At 36.1% G+C, this 16,512-nt stretch overlaps 1 protein-coding gene across 1 annotated transcript in view; it reads left to right on the top strand.

Annotated features, from left to right (window-relative positions):
* TTBK2 (tau tubulin kinase 2) overlaps positions 1–16,512 on the top strand; it is a gene marked incomplete at its 5' end in the record, with an annotated part of 77,389 nt that overhangs the window by 40,418 nt on the left and 20,459 nt on the right. The window contains 7 exons of the mRNA XM_082484917.1: positions 620–685; positions 1,273–1,365; positions 2,355–2,480; positions 5,517–5,674; positions 7,265–7,481; positions 8,872–9,083; positions 10,233–10,836. Of these exons, the coding sequence (XP_082341043.1) occupies positions 620–685; positions 1,273–1,365; positions 2,355–2,480; positions 5,517–5,674; positions 7,265–7,481; positions 8,872–9,083; positions 10,233–10,836 (1,476 nt within the window). The remainder of the gene's footprint in view (positions 1–619; positions 686–1,272; positions 1,366–2,354; positions 2,481–5,516; positions 5,675–7,264; positions 7,482–8,871; positions 9,084–10,232; positions 10,837–16,512) is intronic.

Genomic DNA, 16,512 nt, shown 5'->3' with positions numbered 1-16,512 from the left:
GAAACTAGAAAAGAAAGAAATATTTTTAAATGGTGCCTGTAGTGCAGCCATTGCTATATATTGCTCAGCCACAGCTTTGAGACTTTCCTGTGACTTTCCCTGCTTTTGGAATTTCTCAAAAATTTGATTGGTTTGCTAGTTCAGAAAATAATTTGTGAAAATGTTGCTAGCACATTTCAATAAATGGCTGGTTGTCTTTTCATACCACATAATATTGATGTATTTTAGCAAAGTGGAAGAAATCTTTATGGTTTAGATCCTGTCAGAATTTAAAAACTCAAATTTCTAATATTTAAGACCAAGAAATAATTTCATTATTGGAGAAGAAAGAAGAATAGTTCTGTCATATAGCTTTTTTGAGGGATGAGTAAACAGGACTTGATGCCTTTGGAGAACAAAAACTGACATAAATAGGTGGTTTAAAAAACTCTGACATGTGCCACTGGTGTCTACTTGGATTTCCACTGAGAACTCGTAGAACATGGTAAATTAAAATAAAACAATAAGTCTCAAATGATACTTGTTGTCACTCCATACTCACTTTGTAGATGCGAAATTAAGTAGTCAGCAGGTTTATTTCTGACAGTGAGAATCTTTTTCTTTTTCTATTCTTTGACAGCCACGAGCTGTTGCTGGTTTTCGAGGAACAGTACGATATGCATCAATCAATGCTCACAGAAACAGAGTGAGTATCTCAATCTATATAATATCCATCTGGTGGCTGAAAGCAGTCAGTAATGCAGTTGCTACTGATTTCCTTTTTTGTATTCTTACATGTGTATTTATTATGTAGAAATTAATACTTACACATTTTGGGAAAGGAGAGTCTGCTTTACAGTAGTTGATGGTAAAAACATTCTTGTTGTAGAAATAATAGGGTTTTAATAGTTACCTTTGGTGTTCAATTGTATTGTAAGTTAATAAATTTAAAAGGTGAAGTTACTGAGTTTTATAAAATACAAAATGTCCAATATGTCATCTTAACATCATACACCAAAGAAATCTGAATAAACAGTTCTTCCGGTATAGAGATTTGCAATGTTATTTTAACACACTTCAACTTCTGTTTTGTTTCTCTGTGTCTTCTATGGAAATGTATGTTTCTACTTAAAATAGTTGCTGGATTTAATTATACAAACTTGTTTTGCAGGGTTGATTATATTAACTTTTATGTACAATAATTTAACTCTCCAGAGCAGTAAAGACTCTCTCTTCCCTTTTGTCTTATAGGTATTTGTAAGATGCATTAGAATAATATTTTTTTTTTCACAGGAAATGGGTCGGCATGATGACCTCTGGTCCCTGTTTTACATGTTGGTGGAATTTGTGGTTGGGCAACTGCCTTGGAGAAAAATAAAAGATAAGGTAAACCTAGAAGTGAAACCAAAGAGCATGAGGGAGATTTGCTTCTGGATTGCAAGCTGTGATAAAGATTCCACTAAGAATCACTGGTTCATTAATTTTAACATTACATTTTCCAGTGGCTTCTAGTGTTCTTATTGCTAGTGTCATGGTATAAAAAGCAATCAAGTTTTACAAACTGTTCTGGGAAGGAAGTAGATTGTGCTTCTAGTTTGCAAATGTTTTAAAATGCAAAAGTAAGTGTATATATGCCACTTATTTCATTTTCCTGTTTTCACTTGAATACTTTTTGATTTCACCTATCACACATTTAGAATTTCTTATCTATTTTGATTATTTGTGAAGTGGGCATTTCTTATTTGCTGGTGAACAGAAGTCAATATGCAGTAGTGCCTTTAGTCATGTATCATAGGTGAGGTATGCAAAGAAACAAAGTCTAATTAGCCTATTATTACTTCTTTCAATTTCTTTTGAAATTAGAATGAAACAATATTACTCTCTGATGTTGTTTATCCATTGGTAGATGACAATGTAGTATGTAGGTTGTGTGTCTTTTTTGGGTTTGATTTACTGATGTTACACTAAACAGGATTTACTAATCTTACGCAATATACTGGGATGACAAACTATACACCAAAAAGTGACTGAACTTCAGATGATGCAACAAGATATTTAAATCTCTAAAACATGCTTTTTAGAAGGGTCGAGTGTCTAATGAGAGTCCTTGATATCAGGCAGCATTCAAACACAGCAGAAAATTAAATGGCTTTTCATATTGAATTTGAAGTTTGTACATTATTTTGCAAGTGTACTGAGGGCAACGACAGAATCTCTTAACTTGCTATCTGATGTAGAATGGTAGTACTATTCAGTGTAATGTACTTACCCATCTTTCTGCCCAGGTAGTGTATTGAATGGCTGTAAGACACAAGGTGAATATGTTGCAGCAGAGAATGAGGGTGTGTTAATGTTAGTGTGTTATTTACTCCTAGGAGCAAGTGGGCTCCATTAAAGAAAGGTACGAGCACAGACTTATGTTGAAACACCTTCCTCAAGAATTCAACATCTTTCTGGATCACATTTCTAATTTAGATTACTTTACAAAGCCTGATTACCAGGTAAACATTTTTACTATTTTGTCTTTCTGATTTTTAAATAGCAGAATGTTATGCTGTTTCATCTTCAATTTCCTTTGATTTCATTGTGTAGTCTTGGTAGTGATTATGGATTGTGCCACCGCAAAGTTATTTTAATGACCATCTAGTGCCACAGAAACTTTGTGGTTCAACGATGTTATTTTGTTTTCCATTTGGGAAGAGTAAGGCAGTTATGTTCCTAAAAACAATTGGCTGTTGCTTTGCAGTCAGTATTCTGTTAGGATCAGGTGCTGTCCTTCTATCGTAGCCTCTATTGGGTGCTCCTTAAGTTAAAGCGATCAGATTGTTTTCTCCGTGAGTCATTCCATCAGTTTTCCAAACTCTGCAGCTCAGCACCTACAATATATACAGCTAGAGCACAACGTGCAGCCATGGTGTGTTTTTAAGACTGAGGATTTGCCTGCAGAGATCACCAGAGAAAGAGTCGTTTTTCTTTAAGAGAGTATTGCCTGCTGAAATGGACAGCCTCAGCTCAGTGATAAGGTGATAGGTGCTGAGAGGATACGCTTTAGAATATATGGCTTATTCACTGAGTGTTGACCCATGATTTAACAATGAGTAAAACTGAAAGACAGAACTTTGTTCTGTACCAGTGTCAAAGGAATGCCCAGGGAAAGCAGGGAGGGAGACACTGAGAGTTCTTTCACTCTCATGAACTGTGGGAGAAGTGGAACACCACGACAAGTTGTCCCAGAGTGCCTTCCCTCTGGCTCCCACAAACACACGTTCCTGGCAGTTTCCCTCTTGCATTACCCATCTGCTTCTCTGCATTTGTTCAACTCACTAACTCAGCAAAACCAGAAGGAATGGATTTCTGCTGGTGTGCAAGCTGAATTGGTTCAAATGAGTAAATAAATCATTCTGACTAATTCTGGAATTGTAACTTTGATAAAGATTCCTGTGCTTTACTTGCTAAGATTGACAGAGAAATCAAGATATATAAGATTTGAAATAAGAACTGAAAATCTCAAGACGTAACTAATTTCCTGTTAGTAAGTGAATTTTTCCGAATGTACTGGTATGTTCTTCTGCACATTTGCAAAAAATAAAAATAAGAAATAAATTTTTGTGCAAAAAATTTGAATGTAAAAAAATCTTATTACAAATACGGAAAATGTTCAGTGTTCCCAAAAAATAAATACCTTGATTTTTTTTTCTTTTCTATTACAAATTTCCGTGGAATTTATCCTATAGTTTACAATTAAGTGAGGAATATGATTAAGAAAGTTTTGAGTGTTTTATGAGCCTAGTTATAAAGATGAATCAGATTTATTTTTTTCTTCTACGGTAAAATTTACTGATTGCAGAAATGTTGATGTTGCGTAGAAAAACCTTGATTTTAGACTGGTAAATATGTTTTATTTACTTTATATGTCCTGAATGATAAAACATATACACAGGCATATTTTTGCAAAGCCTTTTCCTGTGACCTAACATAGCACAGGCACTCAGGGATTAACGTGACACCAGGCCAGAGTTTCTCCATGATAGAGAGAGCCCAGTAATTTACAGTCCTCTGGTTGGTCATGGAGCGTTTGCAGTTGTGTAGCTGCAACCTGAGCCTTCCGACAGGGTCTTGCTCATGTGCTTTAGAGCAGAGCAGGATGGTTTTATTTAGAGAGGTGAGAAAGCGCTTTACTTTCCATGGTCATTTAAGTTCCGGTCTCTCTTAAGTAGTAGTTGTTGTAGCAATGCTATTCATACCTTCGATATGTATCATTCTTTGTATGCATGGTTAGGCACTGAACGAGAATGTACATGGTCAAGATCCCTGCTTTGAAGAGTTTACAGTCTAAAAAGTTCGTGACATAGGCCCGGAATCCACTTTTCATTTGGCAGTGTCAGATATGTTTATTTTATTCAGGTATTGATGCACACATTGCCTCAGCCTCCTGACATCATTAAACATTTGAGTTTGTATTTGCATTGTAGCAGAAATTGTAAAAAAGATTCAAAGGAGAATGACCTTAAAAAATTATGTCAGAGAGACTGCTTAATGTTTAGAGGAAGAAGAGAATAAAGGAGACTATGTACAGGACAGAGGGTGAACTATGGCTTTGTGCAGTTCAGTAGGGTTTCAGAACTGACTAGGATAGATGGCACACTGAAGGTTCTTGAGAGTAAGGATGAAACAGATAAAAGGATAAAATTTCTTTATACAAGAAAAATTATTCAAACTTCCCATCCGTTTTAAGTTGCCAAAGTGTATGTGTTTTTAAAGGAGGCCAAAGAAAAATTGTCAGCATGCTAGATTGATGAAACCTAGAGTTTTAGCTTTTAGGGAAAAAAAAATAATTTTAGAAGTGTTACAGAGTAAGAGATGATGTGATATGGGCACAGCCTTCCCATCAGTGATTAGAATGAGACAAAGTTATTTCACAGGGAGGGGAAGGTAGATGCGATTTCTTTCACTGTCATGGACACAAATTGTTCGAGATGTTTTTTCATAGCATAAGATGAAGGTGGAAAGCTCCCAGCGTGACATTTCTGTGGGATGAATGTCAGCAGTAGATAAAGTAAATGATACGTGGTTCTAAATGACAGAAATGTATGAATTAGCAAATCGGTATCATTCCCTAAGTACTCCTTATTCATTTCCTTGGTTTCTAATGGTGTAACCGAACATACTCTTTTATCTTCCTCTGCTGGAGAGCCATTGGATGCTATTCTGCAGCAATGTAGTCTTGCCTCTGTGTGTGTGTATGTGTCTTTCTGTCTTTTTATGGAAACCTATTGCCTCTCTTTACTGATGTGTTTTACAGATGTGTTTGGGATTTTTTTTTTTTTTTACTAAAACAGAATTTTGCATATCTTGAATTTGTAACCTCGGAAAATGAGAAATGGTTAATATAAAGAACTGTGTCCTTTGTTTTGAAAATTGTTGTCAGTCAAAATCTTAAAAAGGAGGCATGTTCAAGTATTGCAGGAGGATATTTTTTAATTGCTTGGTTTCTTAGACAAAAAATGAAGCTTATTAACTTTTTTCTTTATTTTTAGCTTCTCATGTCTGTGTTTGACAATAGCATGAAAACATTTGGGGTTATTGAAAGTGACCCTTTTGACTGGGAGAAGAGTGGAACTGACGGCTCGCTGACAACAACGACGACTTCAACCACGCCTCAGTTACACACTCGTCTTACTCCGGCTGCGATTGGGTATGTATGCACATTGTGGTCACTTAAAAAGCAGCCGCAGAGTACCAATGGGAAATTATCTCCATAATTTAGTTTTTTTTCTGCAGGATGTTGAATAAATAGAGGAATAGAGGTCTGGGAGCATTTGAAGTATTTCCCTTTTCAGGGTTCCTGTTTATACTATCCTGAAAGATAGTACTGCAGTCCTAAATTTATAGCAATAAAAAAAAGTAGCTCAGGAAATTGCATGTAAATATGTTAGTCCATCCTTTGCTAAATCATATTTTGTGAAAACAAATGATGTGTCCTGAGTTTAACTGCCTGGAAATAAACCCATTGTTTTCTGTAAGCAGCAATTTCCTTGTAACTTTGAAAAATTAATGGATCTTTATAGGAAATTTGGAAGTAGATTTTTGGTCTTGTTTAAAATAATATTTAATGTGGTCTTTGAGACTTTCTGTAATTAAGTAAGTTGGACGAGATGTGATGTTTAATAGTACCCATACTCATCTCAGGAGATTGGAGAATATAAGAGGTGCTTATGGGTGAGGAGGAAGACTTTGTGCCTGTTCTGGACCTTGAGTGGGTCAACTTTTTATCGAAGAGTAACGAAGGTTGTGACGTGGGAGTTTTGACAGCATAGTGAGGCTGAAAAATGCCAGAATTTCATGTCGAATGTATTAAATTTCCAGTATTTCAAGGTAATTAAAAAAAAAAAAGTATTACAATAAATGTCAGTCAAGACATTAACTGGTGTTAATATTACACAGGTGTACAGTGTGCACTATTGAACACACTGAAGTTGACAAGGATTTTGCATGTGATTCAGTCCCTTTGTCACACTACGCATCACACTGGAGTTATTGATAGTCTTGGCTGCAGTTAACAATTTTGGTGACTGTAAAGGAATGACTTTTAATTGTCCATCTGACATTTCACTTTTTAGGAATAGCACTGCTTCAGTTTCAGATATTGAGTTAAGCCTTAGTCCTATTTAGCCCCAAGTCAATGGAACTACAGAACTTTAATTAAAATGTCATGTCTTGTTAGCATTATGGTTATGTTTTGATTATCAATAATTGGACCAAAATAGCACTTTGATAAGAATAGTGATTAAAACTGCATGTAGTTTGCTGAGTGATCGCTCTTCCTCGCATAGTATGTTTTGTTATTCTACCAAATTTTGGGGAAAAGGAAACTGTTATGAAAGTTGCCATTAATTTTTTTGAATAGAAAAATACGTGTAGAAGAGTCAGGAGCAAAGCTGAGCCTAGATATGATCTCTTACCAATTTTTCTCAGAAGTTGCTTCAAAAATATTAAAAAAACCAGCTTTTAAGTGATTGGGTTTTGATTTACACCTTTTGTTATGTGCCTGAATTAAAGAAACACAAATTGTGAAAGCCAAGAAGTAAGTTTTTTATATTAAATAATTTACAAGATTTAGTTTTCTGCAGAAGCATGCTTTTGCTTGTAATTTTTTGTTTCTTCCTTTTAATAGAGTAGAAAATAATTTCAGGAAACACAAAATTTCAAAGTCTCAAAATTTTTACATCTTCAAAAGTCTCAAAATTTTTACGTTTCTGATATTTTTTTTGAACTACTTTTGTAGGATTGCCAATGCCACTCCTATCCCAGGAGATTTGCTGAGAGAAAACACAGATGAAGTGTTTCCTGATGAACAGCTCAGTGATGGAGAGAATGGTATTCCTGTTGGTGTCTCACCAGAGAAACTACCCGGATCCCCTGGGCATCAGCGTCCTCAAGAAAAAGACGTTTGGGAAGAAATGGATGCAAACAGAAACAAAATAAAACTAGGGATCTGTAAGGTACTTACAAATCTGCATTGTGAAGACCATCTTTGAACACTTTCCTGTTCCCATAGTGCGCATAACGGTTAATAATGCAGTCTTACTAATGTTGGTTAGCCAGAACGGTCTAAGAAAACAAGATTTATGGTAGAGTTAACACATTTTATTAGAGTGATTTATATACTGGAACAAGCAGAAAAGCTTTTGGGCCTTGTGTCCCTTTATCAGGTCTTTATGATGAATAGTAGATTGCTGATAATTTGAAATTCTTTGTAGTTTATTCATATTCCTGTTCCTCAGACATGATTCTTGCTCACTGAATGAAACCAAAGCAAATTTCCTGCATCTTGCATATCGAGAACTTAGATACCGAATATACAAAAACTAGTTTAATGTTATTCTTCAGTTGACAGACTGGCAGTGTAATTGGCAGTATCCATTTGATTCACTTGGTGTTTTTGTCTCTGTAAGATATGATACCTTTGTACTGATCCAGAGAGGTTCATGGGGTAGTCTTTAGAAAAGAACGCTGCTTAATTTTGAAAAGTGGTCTCTGAGAAGTGGTTCCTGACTCCCTTGCTCACAATCACATCATTTCATACGGGGACAAATGTAGCCCTGTTTCCTGATATAAAAATGTTTTGAACATGAAGAGGGATCTGGTACTGAAATGTTCTTTAGCTAGGAGAGCTGTCTAGTTTTGAGGCTGCTACTTCTTGTTTAGTAGAAAAAAATTTATTGTGGGAAAGAATAAGGCATGGTCCCTATTTTCAAATGTGTTTGCTTCAAATGTACCAAAGAGGGAGAAAGGAGATTGTTCTGGTTTAAACAAAGGCAATTTCTGTTAGTTATACCTGTTGAAACCAAGGATGGTCATGATTTCCCGGCTCTAAATCATGTCCAGTTAGTATACAAGATGGAGTGCAGTTGGACTAAAATGTAGTTCTAAGTCACAGAAATATGTAGTAGACTTAGTGTATAACAGTGTTATATGGTCCAGAGAATCATAAAGACAGCTTGGAAGCTAACTTCTCTTTAATAAGAGAACTTGACTGTAAAGCAAACTGAAGATGCTACCAAGTGACTGGTTTCAGACTAATATTAAAGAAGATCTCAGAGATGGGTATGAAATGTCAGAGTAAATTTAGATGTAGTACTGGGTTTTTGATACTCCTGTTCTCAGACCTGTCCAGAACTAGTATATTATTAGTATTTTGTCTGTTGTAGGTGTGCATGCTGAAGAGCATGTCTGAACTACCTTAACAATGGCATGAACTTAAGGAGCATTCCAAATAAAAATTTGCTTATCACAGGCTGATAACCTGGATAATATTCACTATGTAGTACCTTGCCTTCCTCTGTTTTGCTGCTCCTAGTGAGTTACGTTTTGATTTTACTTTTTGCGCAGGCTGCCACAGAGGAAGAAAACAGCCATGGGCCAGTGAATGGAATGCTTAATGCACCGAGTCTGGGTTCTCCAATTCGTGTTCGCTCAGAGACCACCCAGCTAGAGAGAGATGTCCCACTCGTGCGAAAGTTACGTTCAATTCACAGCTTTGAACTGGAGAAGCGTCTGACATTGGAGTCAAAGCCAGACACTGATAAATTTCTTGAGACCTGGTAAAGAAATTATTTTATTCTTATGCTTAGATCTTTTCACGTTATGTAGTTTGAGATACCATCATCTTTCCTCTGCTGTGTGAAAACCAGGAATGGAGCTGCTGAGTTATGCTTATGCAAGCTACAGCGAAGTATTTACTGTGTTCATAATAATTGCTCGATTAATGGATTTCAGTACTTGGCAGCTTCTTTAAAAAAGATTATTGTTAATATATAGTTAAAGTCGGACTTCCAGCACTGAGAATTTTTTTTATTTCAAGACCTAGTGGTGTAACACTGATGTTTATTACCTTTTTCTTCAGTGGGATACTCTAGACAGTCAGTACAACTCATCCTAACTAAGAATGATGACATCAGGTGTTCAATAGAGGTAACATGCTATTAGATCAGATGACGTGAGAAGGATAGTTTACAAGAAGTGGAGTTAGGAAGTAAATTTAGAAATCTACCTGCATGCAGCAGGTTTAGTTATGCCCAAAGGCGTTGCACCAACATAAAAAAAATATTGAGAGAAATCAAAGGTCTTAAAATGGAATTTGAAGGTAGAAAAGAGGCAGATGTATGAGAACAGATCAAATCAATTTGCCTGTGTGTAGAAAGAATAAGTGGAGAAGGACACAGTGAAATCTGACTGAAAGGTAGAGGCTGAGTGGGGCTTCTAAATACATCAGGGAGTGGTTAGGAATTGGAGTTTGTTTGATGAAGCAAGTTATGCAAAGCATAAATAAGGAATCAATCAAAACAATAACATTCTTCTTGAGGGCATCAACTAACGGGTGATGGAGACATCTGTTTCTTCTGTTCTGCTTTAAGTCTCTGCTTTGTAGCATAAATTAAGTACAGTAACATCTGGTGGTAGCCTCACCACTGAGTTGGTATCCACTTACTGTTCTCCCTTCTGGTAATTGCGTTTACAATACAATAAGGTACATTACGATTACACTTACAATATTTGCAAGCTTCTAAGACCATCCCCCTGTTTTTAGTTGATGTCAGTTATTTGTCTCAAATTGTGGATCTTTCAACCATTGTAGATTATTCTAAAATATGACAACAAATTTTTATGTGAATCTACTGAAAAAGCTCAAATGTAGCTTACATGATTTAATTAATTCTTAACTAATTGAGATATTAACTTCTTTTCTTAAGTTTGGAGAAGATGCAGAAAGACTTGAATGCTGCGGCAGAGACTCCTGTTGCTGCTGTTCCTCCTCTTTCTCAGAAAACACCCATTCCTACTCCTGTGACTGCCCGCATGGACCATGTTTGGCACTATGATGAAGAATATCTTCCAGATGCTTCAAAGCCTGTGTCAGCTAGTTCCCCAGAACACGTTGATGGTGTTATTAGCAATGGATTTGTAGCTGTCAACTTAAGCTCCTGCAGGCAAGAGGTTGATTCTAAGGAATGGGTGATAATAGATAAGGAACGGGACTTGCAGGACTTCAGGACAAATGAGGCTTTAGGGCACAAAACGACTGGAAGTCCCTCAGATGAAGAGCCGGAGGTACTGCAAGTTCTAGAGGAGTCCCCTCCAGAAGAGCAGCCCAGACAAGGTGGTTGGGCAGGAAACAGTGTCCATGCCAAGAACCAAACCTCAGGGGTGGAGTTTGTTCTAGCCATGGAGTGTCATCCTGCTGCTTCCGAACAGCTTACAGATAAATTGGAACTTCTATCTGGAGCTGCTGGACAGCTTCTTGCAGCCACCCCTACAAGTCCTATGGAAGCTCAAGCAGAAGGAGCACTCACTCCGGTAAGAGAAATCGTCGTCGTTTTATTGAACCTCTCTTTATTCAGAATTCTATGAGGAGATAGTAAGGGAAAAGGCAGTGAGTAAAACACAGTTGTGTAGCAGAAACTCCTAGTTTCGTCAGATATGGGACTTGATTCTTGAAGAATGATCTTCCATGTTCTGTTATATGAGTGTTTACATTCTCCCATGGAAGTGTCTATTAGTTCTGCAGATATGATCCACAAAACTGGCCTCAATAAAAAAAATAATATGTGCGTTTTTATATATATAAAAAGTTCCTTATGCAGTGATTCCTAATCAGTGAGATATGCATGCAAATATATATTTATTGTATTTGCAGTACATAAACATAAAATTGCAATGAATATGGAAAATACTGTGCTATGATGTTTCATGTGTTTCAGGAAAAGCGTAAATGGCCGAAATTAAAGAAACAGAGTTAGTTGTTCTCACCATCATTAATGTAGTGTTTTCTTTTGGAATTCTCTTTGTTTCTTCCTGTTTCTTCTGAAATTTCTAATGATACTTTTACAACTTGTTGGCTTTTATAAATTGTTGCCACTTCTCACTTCCAAGATAATTTTGCTACTACTGCTTTGCTCCTAGGGTTTCCTCTTCACTAAGACAAATTGCTTTGCTTCAATTGCATCCTCTTCTTTTTGTGTTTCTCCATCTTTTCTAAAGAATTCTCATTTGCACAGTTATTTTCTCCTCTGTCACTGATTCTAAATAAAAACCTCTTTGGCTTTACTTAAGGAGGAAGTGCGATTAATGGTTAAGTGACTAGGAAGCAGCTCCTGGTTTTCTCTCCCCTTTTCTCAGTAGATATTGTGTTATCTACGGTATAAAGCACAATTCTTTCAAGCTCCTTTGAGCCAAGAAACCTAGTTTATTAGTGTGTTTTGTGAAAGTTACAGCCAGCTCATTAGAAAAAGAAAAGTGTCACCAACCACTCATTTATTATAAGGTGTGGAATATTCTTTATGGTGAAAATTAACTACTCAATGTAATTAACAATAGCTGTACAGTAAAATTTCAAATACACCTAGGTTCTTACGGAAAATGCAAAATTGTACCTTTCATACAAGGTTATATTTAGATATCATACTTAGTGAATTATGTAGTTTATAGAAGATTAATTTTGCATGACTGAAATTACAGAACTGTGTTAAACAACAGAAGATTTTTTTTGAGATTTAAGTTGAAATATTAGTTGCATGAAAGAGTTTTTGATGGTTTAGAAACTTGTAAAGGTGAAAAATTAAAATTAAATTGCTCAGTTGTTTTCAGATGTTCCATTTTTGTATTTTAATGTTAGTTTTACTAAAACAGACAAGAGTAACTTTTAGTCCTGTACAAAATACTAATTATCAGGTGTTTTTATTTTGAAAGCCATTAAAAAACAGCTTGTTATTTTGTATGCAGATGCACTATCCCACTTTATACAAACTTGGTTCTTTCTGGGGAAATAGCTGTTTTACTTAAAAGTGAAAGTAGAGGGGATATTGTGTACATTGGCATCTTGCACACCAGGTAAATGACCCCACTTCAGGACAACAATATAAATATCACGTACTACAGTGCAAATAAAGAAGAAGCTTCTGAGCACTGGAGCAGAAATAGTTATAAACAAGGTCAATTAATTATAAGATGTATTGGAAGAAATTCTGGTTGAAGTAGACACTGGGGTAAGATTATATTTTAGTTTGGCTTTAGAAGCAGGTTAAGGGATATTTGTCATGACCTCAAAAATGGGGGAAATGAGTATGGTTTATGTTATCCTGGAAGGGCAAGTAGTGCTGTGAGGGCAAGATGAACGGCAGGGAGGAACTTAATGTTTTGAAGGTGAATCATGTGGAATTGAAAATATAAACTGAACTGGTAATAAAGAAAATCAAAATAATTTGGCTGATTTAGAAACTGGGAACAGAGTGTGTCTATGCAGTGTGTCTATTCCAACTGTGATGGCAATTTGTCTTCCATCTACTTCCATCTACTTTATTAGTCTTCCATCTACTTTATTAGTCTTCCATCTACTTTATTAGTCCTTGAAAGCCAAACAAAGCCCAGGAGGATATTTGGAGGTGAGTTGTTCTTTCTGTCCTTCATCGATGGTATTCCACTTCATAAAAGATACTTAAATATTCCTTGAGGTGGGTACTGGAACCTAGCTGTTCTTCTAGGTGAGTGTATGCCTCTTCATACAGTAGTTCTCTCTATTCCTGAGTCCTGGTGACCTTAGAGAGCTGTTTGGTAGAGTCCTTTTCCTTCTTCCTCAAAGCATTTACCCACCTGAAACTGTTCTTTGAATGTGATCCTTGTTTGTGGATCAGATGTTCTTATTCTTTAGTAATTTTGTCTAGGTAGCACCTTCCTGACAATACAAATAATGGCAAAGGGTCATATTTTACTTTTCTGGTGATGTAATTATATTGCACCAGTTACTAAGAGCAGGCTGGCATCCAAGAATGTAAGTTTAGGACCATAAATCAAATTACTAAAACAGATTAAAAATAGATGTTGAAATTATAGTAGTATAATAGCTTAACATAATTTCTGAAACAGTTTATTCATTTCAAACGGCTTGAAACTCTAGGACATGTCAGCATTCATGGTCATCGTGCTTATGAATATGCCTCCCATATGGATTTCTAGTCACCTGCTTCAGTGTCACGGAGGAGCAAGTAGGAGGAATTATGTTCTTTGAGCTTATTCTGATCGGTTTGTTAAATATGCAAGCAATTACTTCAACAGTGAATGAATAAAATAGTTTTTTTATGTATTTTTTTTGTTTTTCATTTTTACTTTGATTCTTCTTTATTTTTTCTTTCGTTCAGGGCTTTATTACTCACTATTTAAGTAGTAAGTAGTAGCAAGGATGTTTCTGTATGAGAAACTAAAGGTTCATATGCTCACCCATAATTTCATTTTCTCCTGAAAGAAAGAAATTGCTGGTCTGCAGTCCTTCCATTTGTAGATAAATGTTCTTCCTGAAATTGTGTCTGTACATGGACTTACTGTAATTGATGGTAATACCATTTCTTACCTGTTTCACACAGCGTCAGCATTCTAATAAGAACGTAAGGTTGTAGCAGTTCAGGAAGGAAACCTGAACTCAAAAAATAAGAGGGAAAAATGTTTAAGTTACTGACTTGGGGATGAGCAAGTTTCAGGCATAAAAAATTACAGCAAAATATGCTGTCTATTATGAAAAAAACCTGCAGGTAAGAGAACTAATTTTCATGTTATCAGTCATGGTTTTCCAGTTGCAATACAGATTCTGTGTGCTACCAGCAAATACCAGTTTGATCTGGCTCAGTCATGGGCTCAGGGTCACATTTCTGTTCAGCTGTTCAGAGGATGCTAGGGTATATCTGCTGACTTTCTGCTTTCATAATGGCTTGATGTTGACTTTGGCTGCAGGAGGACAGACAGTACCTGACTCGCTGTAATATCAGCTGGTATGAAGTTAATCTGTCGAAAGAATTTGACCTGATCTAGACTAACAGTGAATTTATATACTGGAATAGCACTTTGCATCATACAGCCCCAGTTTTCTTTCCCTTGATCTGTTACTAAGAGCCTAAAGCTGGACTTGCTGTGTCGTTGAACCATGACCTCATTAATTTACCGTGTGTGTATTGAATTGCAGTGAATTCCATACAGTGCATGCACAAAACTTTGCAACATATGTTTGTCAGGGAGATATTGAAGTAATTGAATATGTAACAGTTAATTTCATTTTCATCTTCAGTTTAAGTTAAACATCGGTTTGCTCTGGTCACATTTGGTTGACAGCCTAATAGCATATATACATATGCATGATTATAGAAGAGATTTGACTATATGAATCTATTTTTATTATTAAGAAATATTGCTGAAATTAGCATTTTGTACATTGAGGTACTATTATGTTTTGTCAAAACCCTGCTCTTAAATTTCCATTTATTACAGGGTTCTACATAATTTGATTTTCATGTACCTTCTATCCTCAGCTGCTGCTTTCATGAGACTCTGGAAATATTTTTTTTTTCCAGTTGAGAGACAGCTATGCATTTTGGGGGCTGAATTTAGGATTGACACAATTGAAAATACCTTTTGCTTGGAAACTGAAATGCTTGATAGGTGCTCTCTGTTTCCAAGGAATACAGGTTAGAATTGCAAATGCCCTGGTAGGAAACAGAAAATCCCCTTCATGAAGCTTGCAAAAAGTTTCCATATCTTTACTCTTCATGATTTTGTCTAAATATACTTGGAACAAAGAATCTCCAACTGTATATATCAATCTCATTTACAGGTATTTAGATGTGTCACCATCAGATATTTATTCAGCACTGGGAAATGTCTTGCAAAGAAATAATTTGATTTCAGAGTTGTATGTCAAAGCTATAGGTTTATTAGTACTTTCTCCAGAATTATAGGTTTGGAACACTTTGACTTTGCAGTTCCTGCTCTTTTTTTTTCTAAATGCTTGAGTGACGTGGCTCAAGATGAAGCAATGTATTTTCCAGGCCAGTGTATCCTTCCAGTTCAATCTCATATTTGGGAAATTTCATCAAAATTGTTTAGCACTAATCTTACTGATTAATCCTGTCAGCTTCAGTTCTTAATATACACCACTATAGCCGTAGTTGTACAGTAACATTTGTAAAGCCTGAATGGGTGTATATGCTAAAAATGTAGTAATCTCAGAAAACAATGTTGTTGCATGGATGTGCTAAGCCTTTGCAAGGACCAGTCAAGAATCAACTGGTTTGTGTACACAATGTCTTTGGAACAGACTGCGTTAGTTTATTAAATTTGCCCTAGATTGTTACTGACTGAATGAATGAAGGTGGGAGGCAGCTATAGAAAGGATGCTCACTTCTGATTTTAATACTAGATTTTTAAAAATTGATGGAAAATGTGAAGACTAAAGATACCTGTTAAATTATCAGCTTTTAGCCTGTGAGGGAGTTGTGAATATGGTCTTCTAAGAAAATGGATATAGGCAAGACATAAACAAGAATTATTAAAATGTTGATTTTTAAACCTTATTTTCTTCCCCGCCATGTTGTTCTCACAGCTCAACTCATCTCATATGCTGCATTTCTCCACTCCAAGAATTTCAAGTCCCATCCTCCGCACCATGAGCCCTGTAGCCTATCTATCCATCCACTCGGACCCTCTGAAAGAGGCTGGTTTACCAAGGAGTCAATCAGCTGAGAGCCACTCCTCTTCCTCCCGCTCAACTGGTCGTAGGCAGCTTCCTGTCATTCCCTGTGGCAACAAGTTCCCCCCTGTCATTCGCATCTCAAAAGCACAACTTCAGCAGGTGAATAAGCCTTGTCTTCATAAAAGTGACTGCATTGTAGCAGTCATTTGCAAAGTTTAACATTTTCAGTTGCTCTGCACAGTCCGGTAGTAGGCATATGCTGGTCATACTGCTATACACAACATTCTAAAAAATATTTTGAAAGATCAAGTCAGGGAATAAGAATAGATCTTGTTCAGGAATAGTCAGGAATACTCTATTGAGGAAGACATATTGTCCCACTTAAAAGAGGTAAAATTAGAGAGAGGAATATTTAAAGAGCTGTTATTCAGGTTATGATCTGGAGCACCAAGCATCTCTGGATGTTCTTCAAGATAGATTTACTTTTTCAGAGCGATTTCCTCTTGAAAAAGATAGGATTA

Source organism: Vanellus vanellus, assembly GCF_965231255.1.
Source record: "Vanellus vanellus genome assembly, chromosome: 6".
Lineage (NCBI taxonomy): Eukaryota > Metazoa > Chordata > Aves > Charadriiformes > Charadriidae > Vanellus > Vanellus vanellus.
This window is presented reverse-complemented; position numbering and strand designations above follow the sequence as displayed.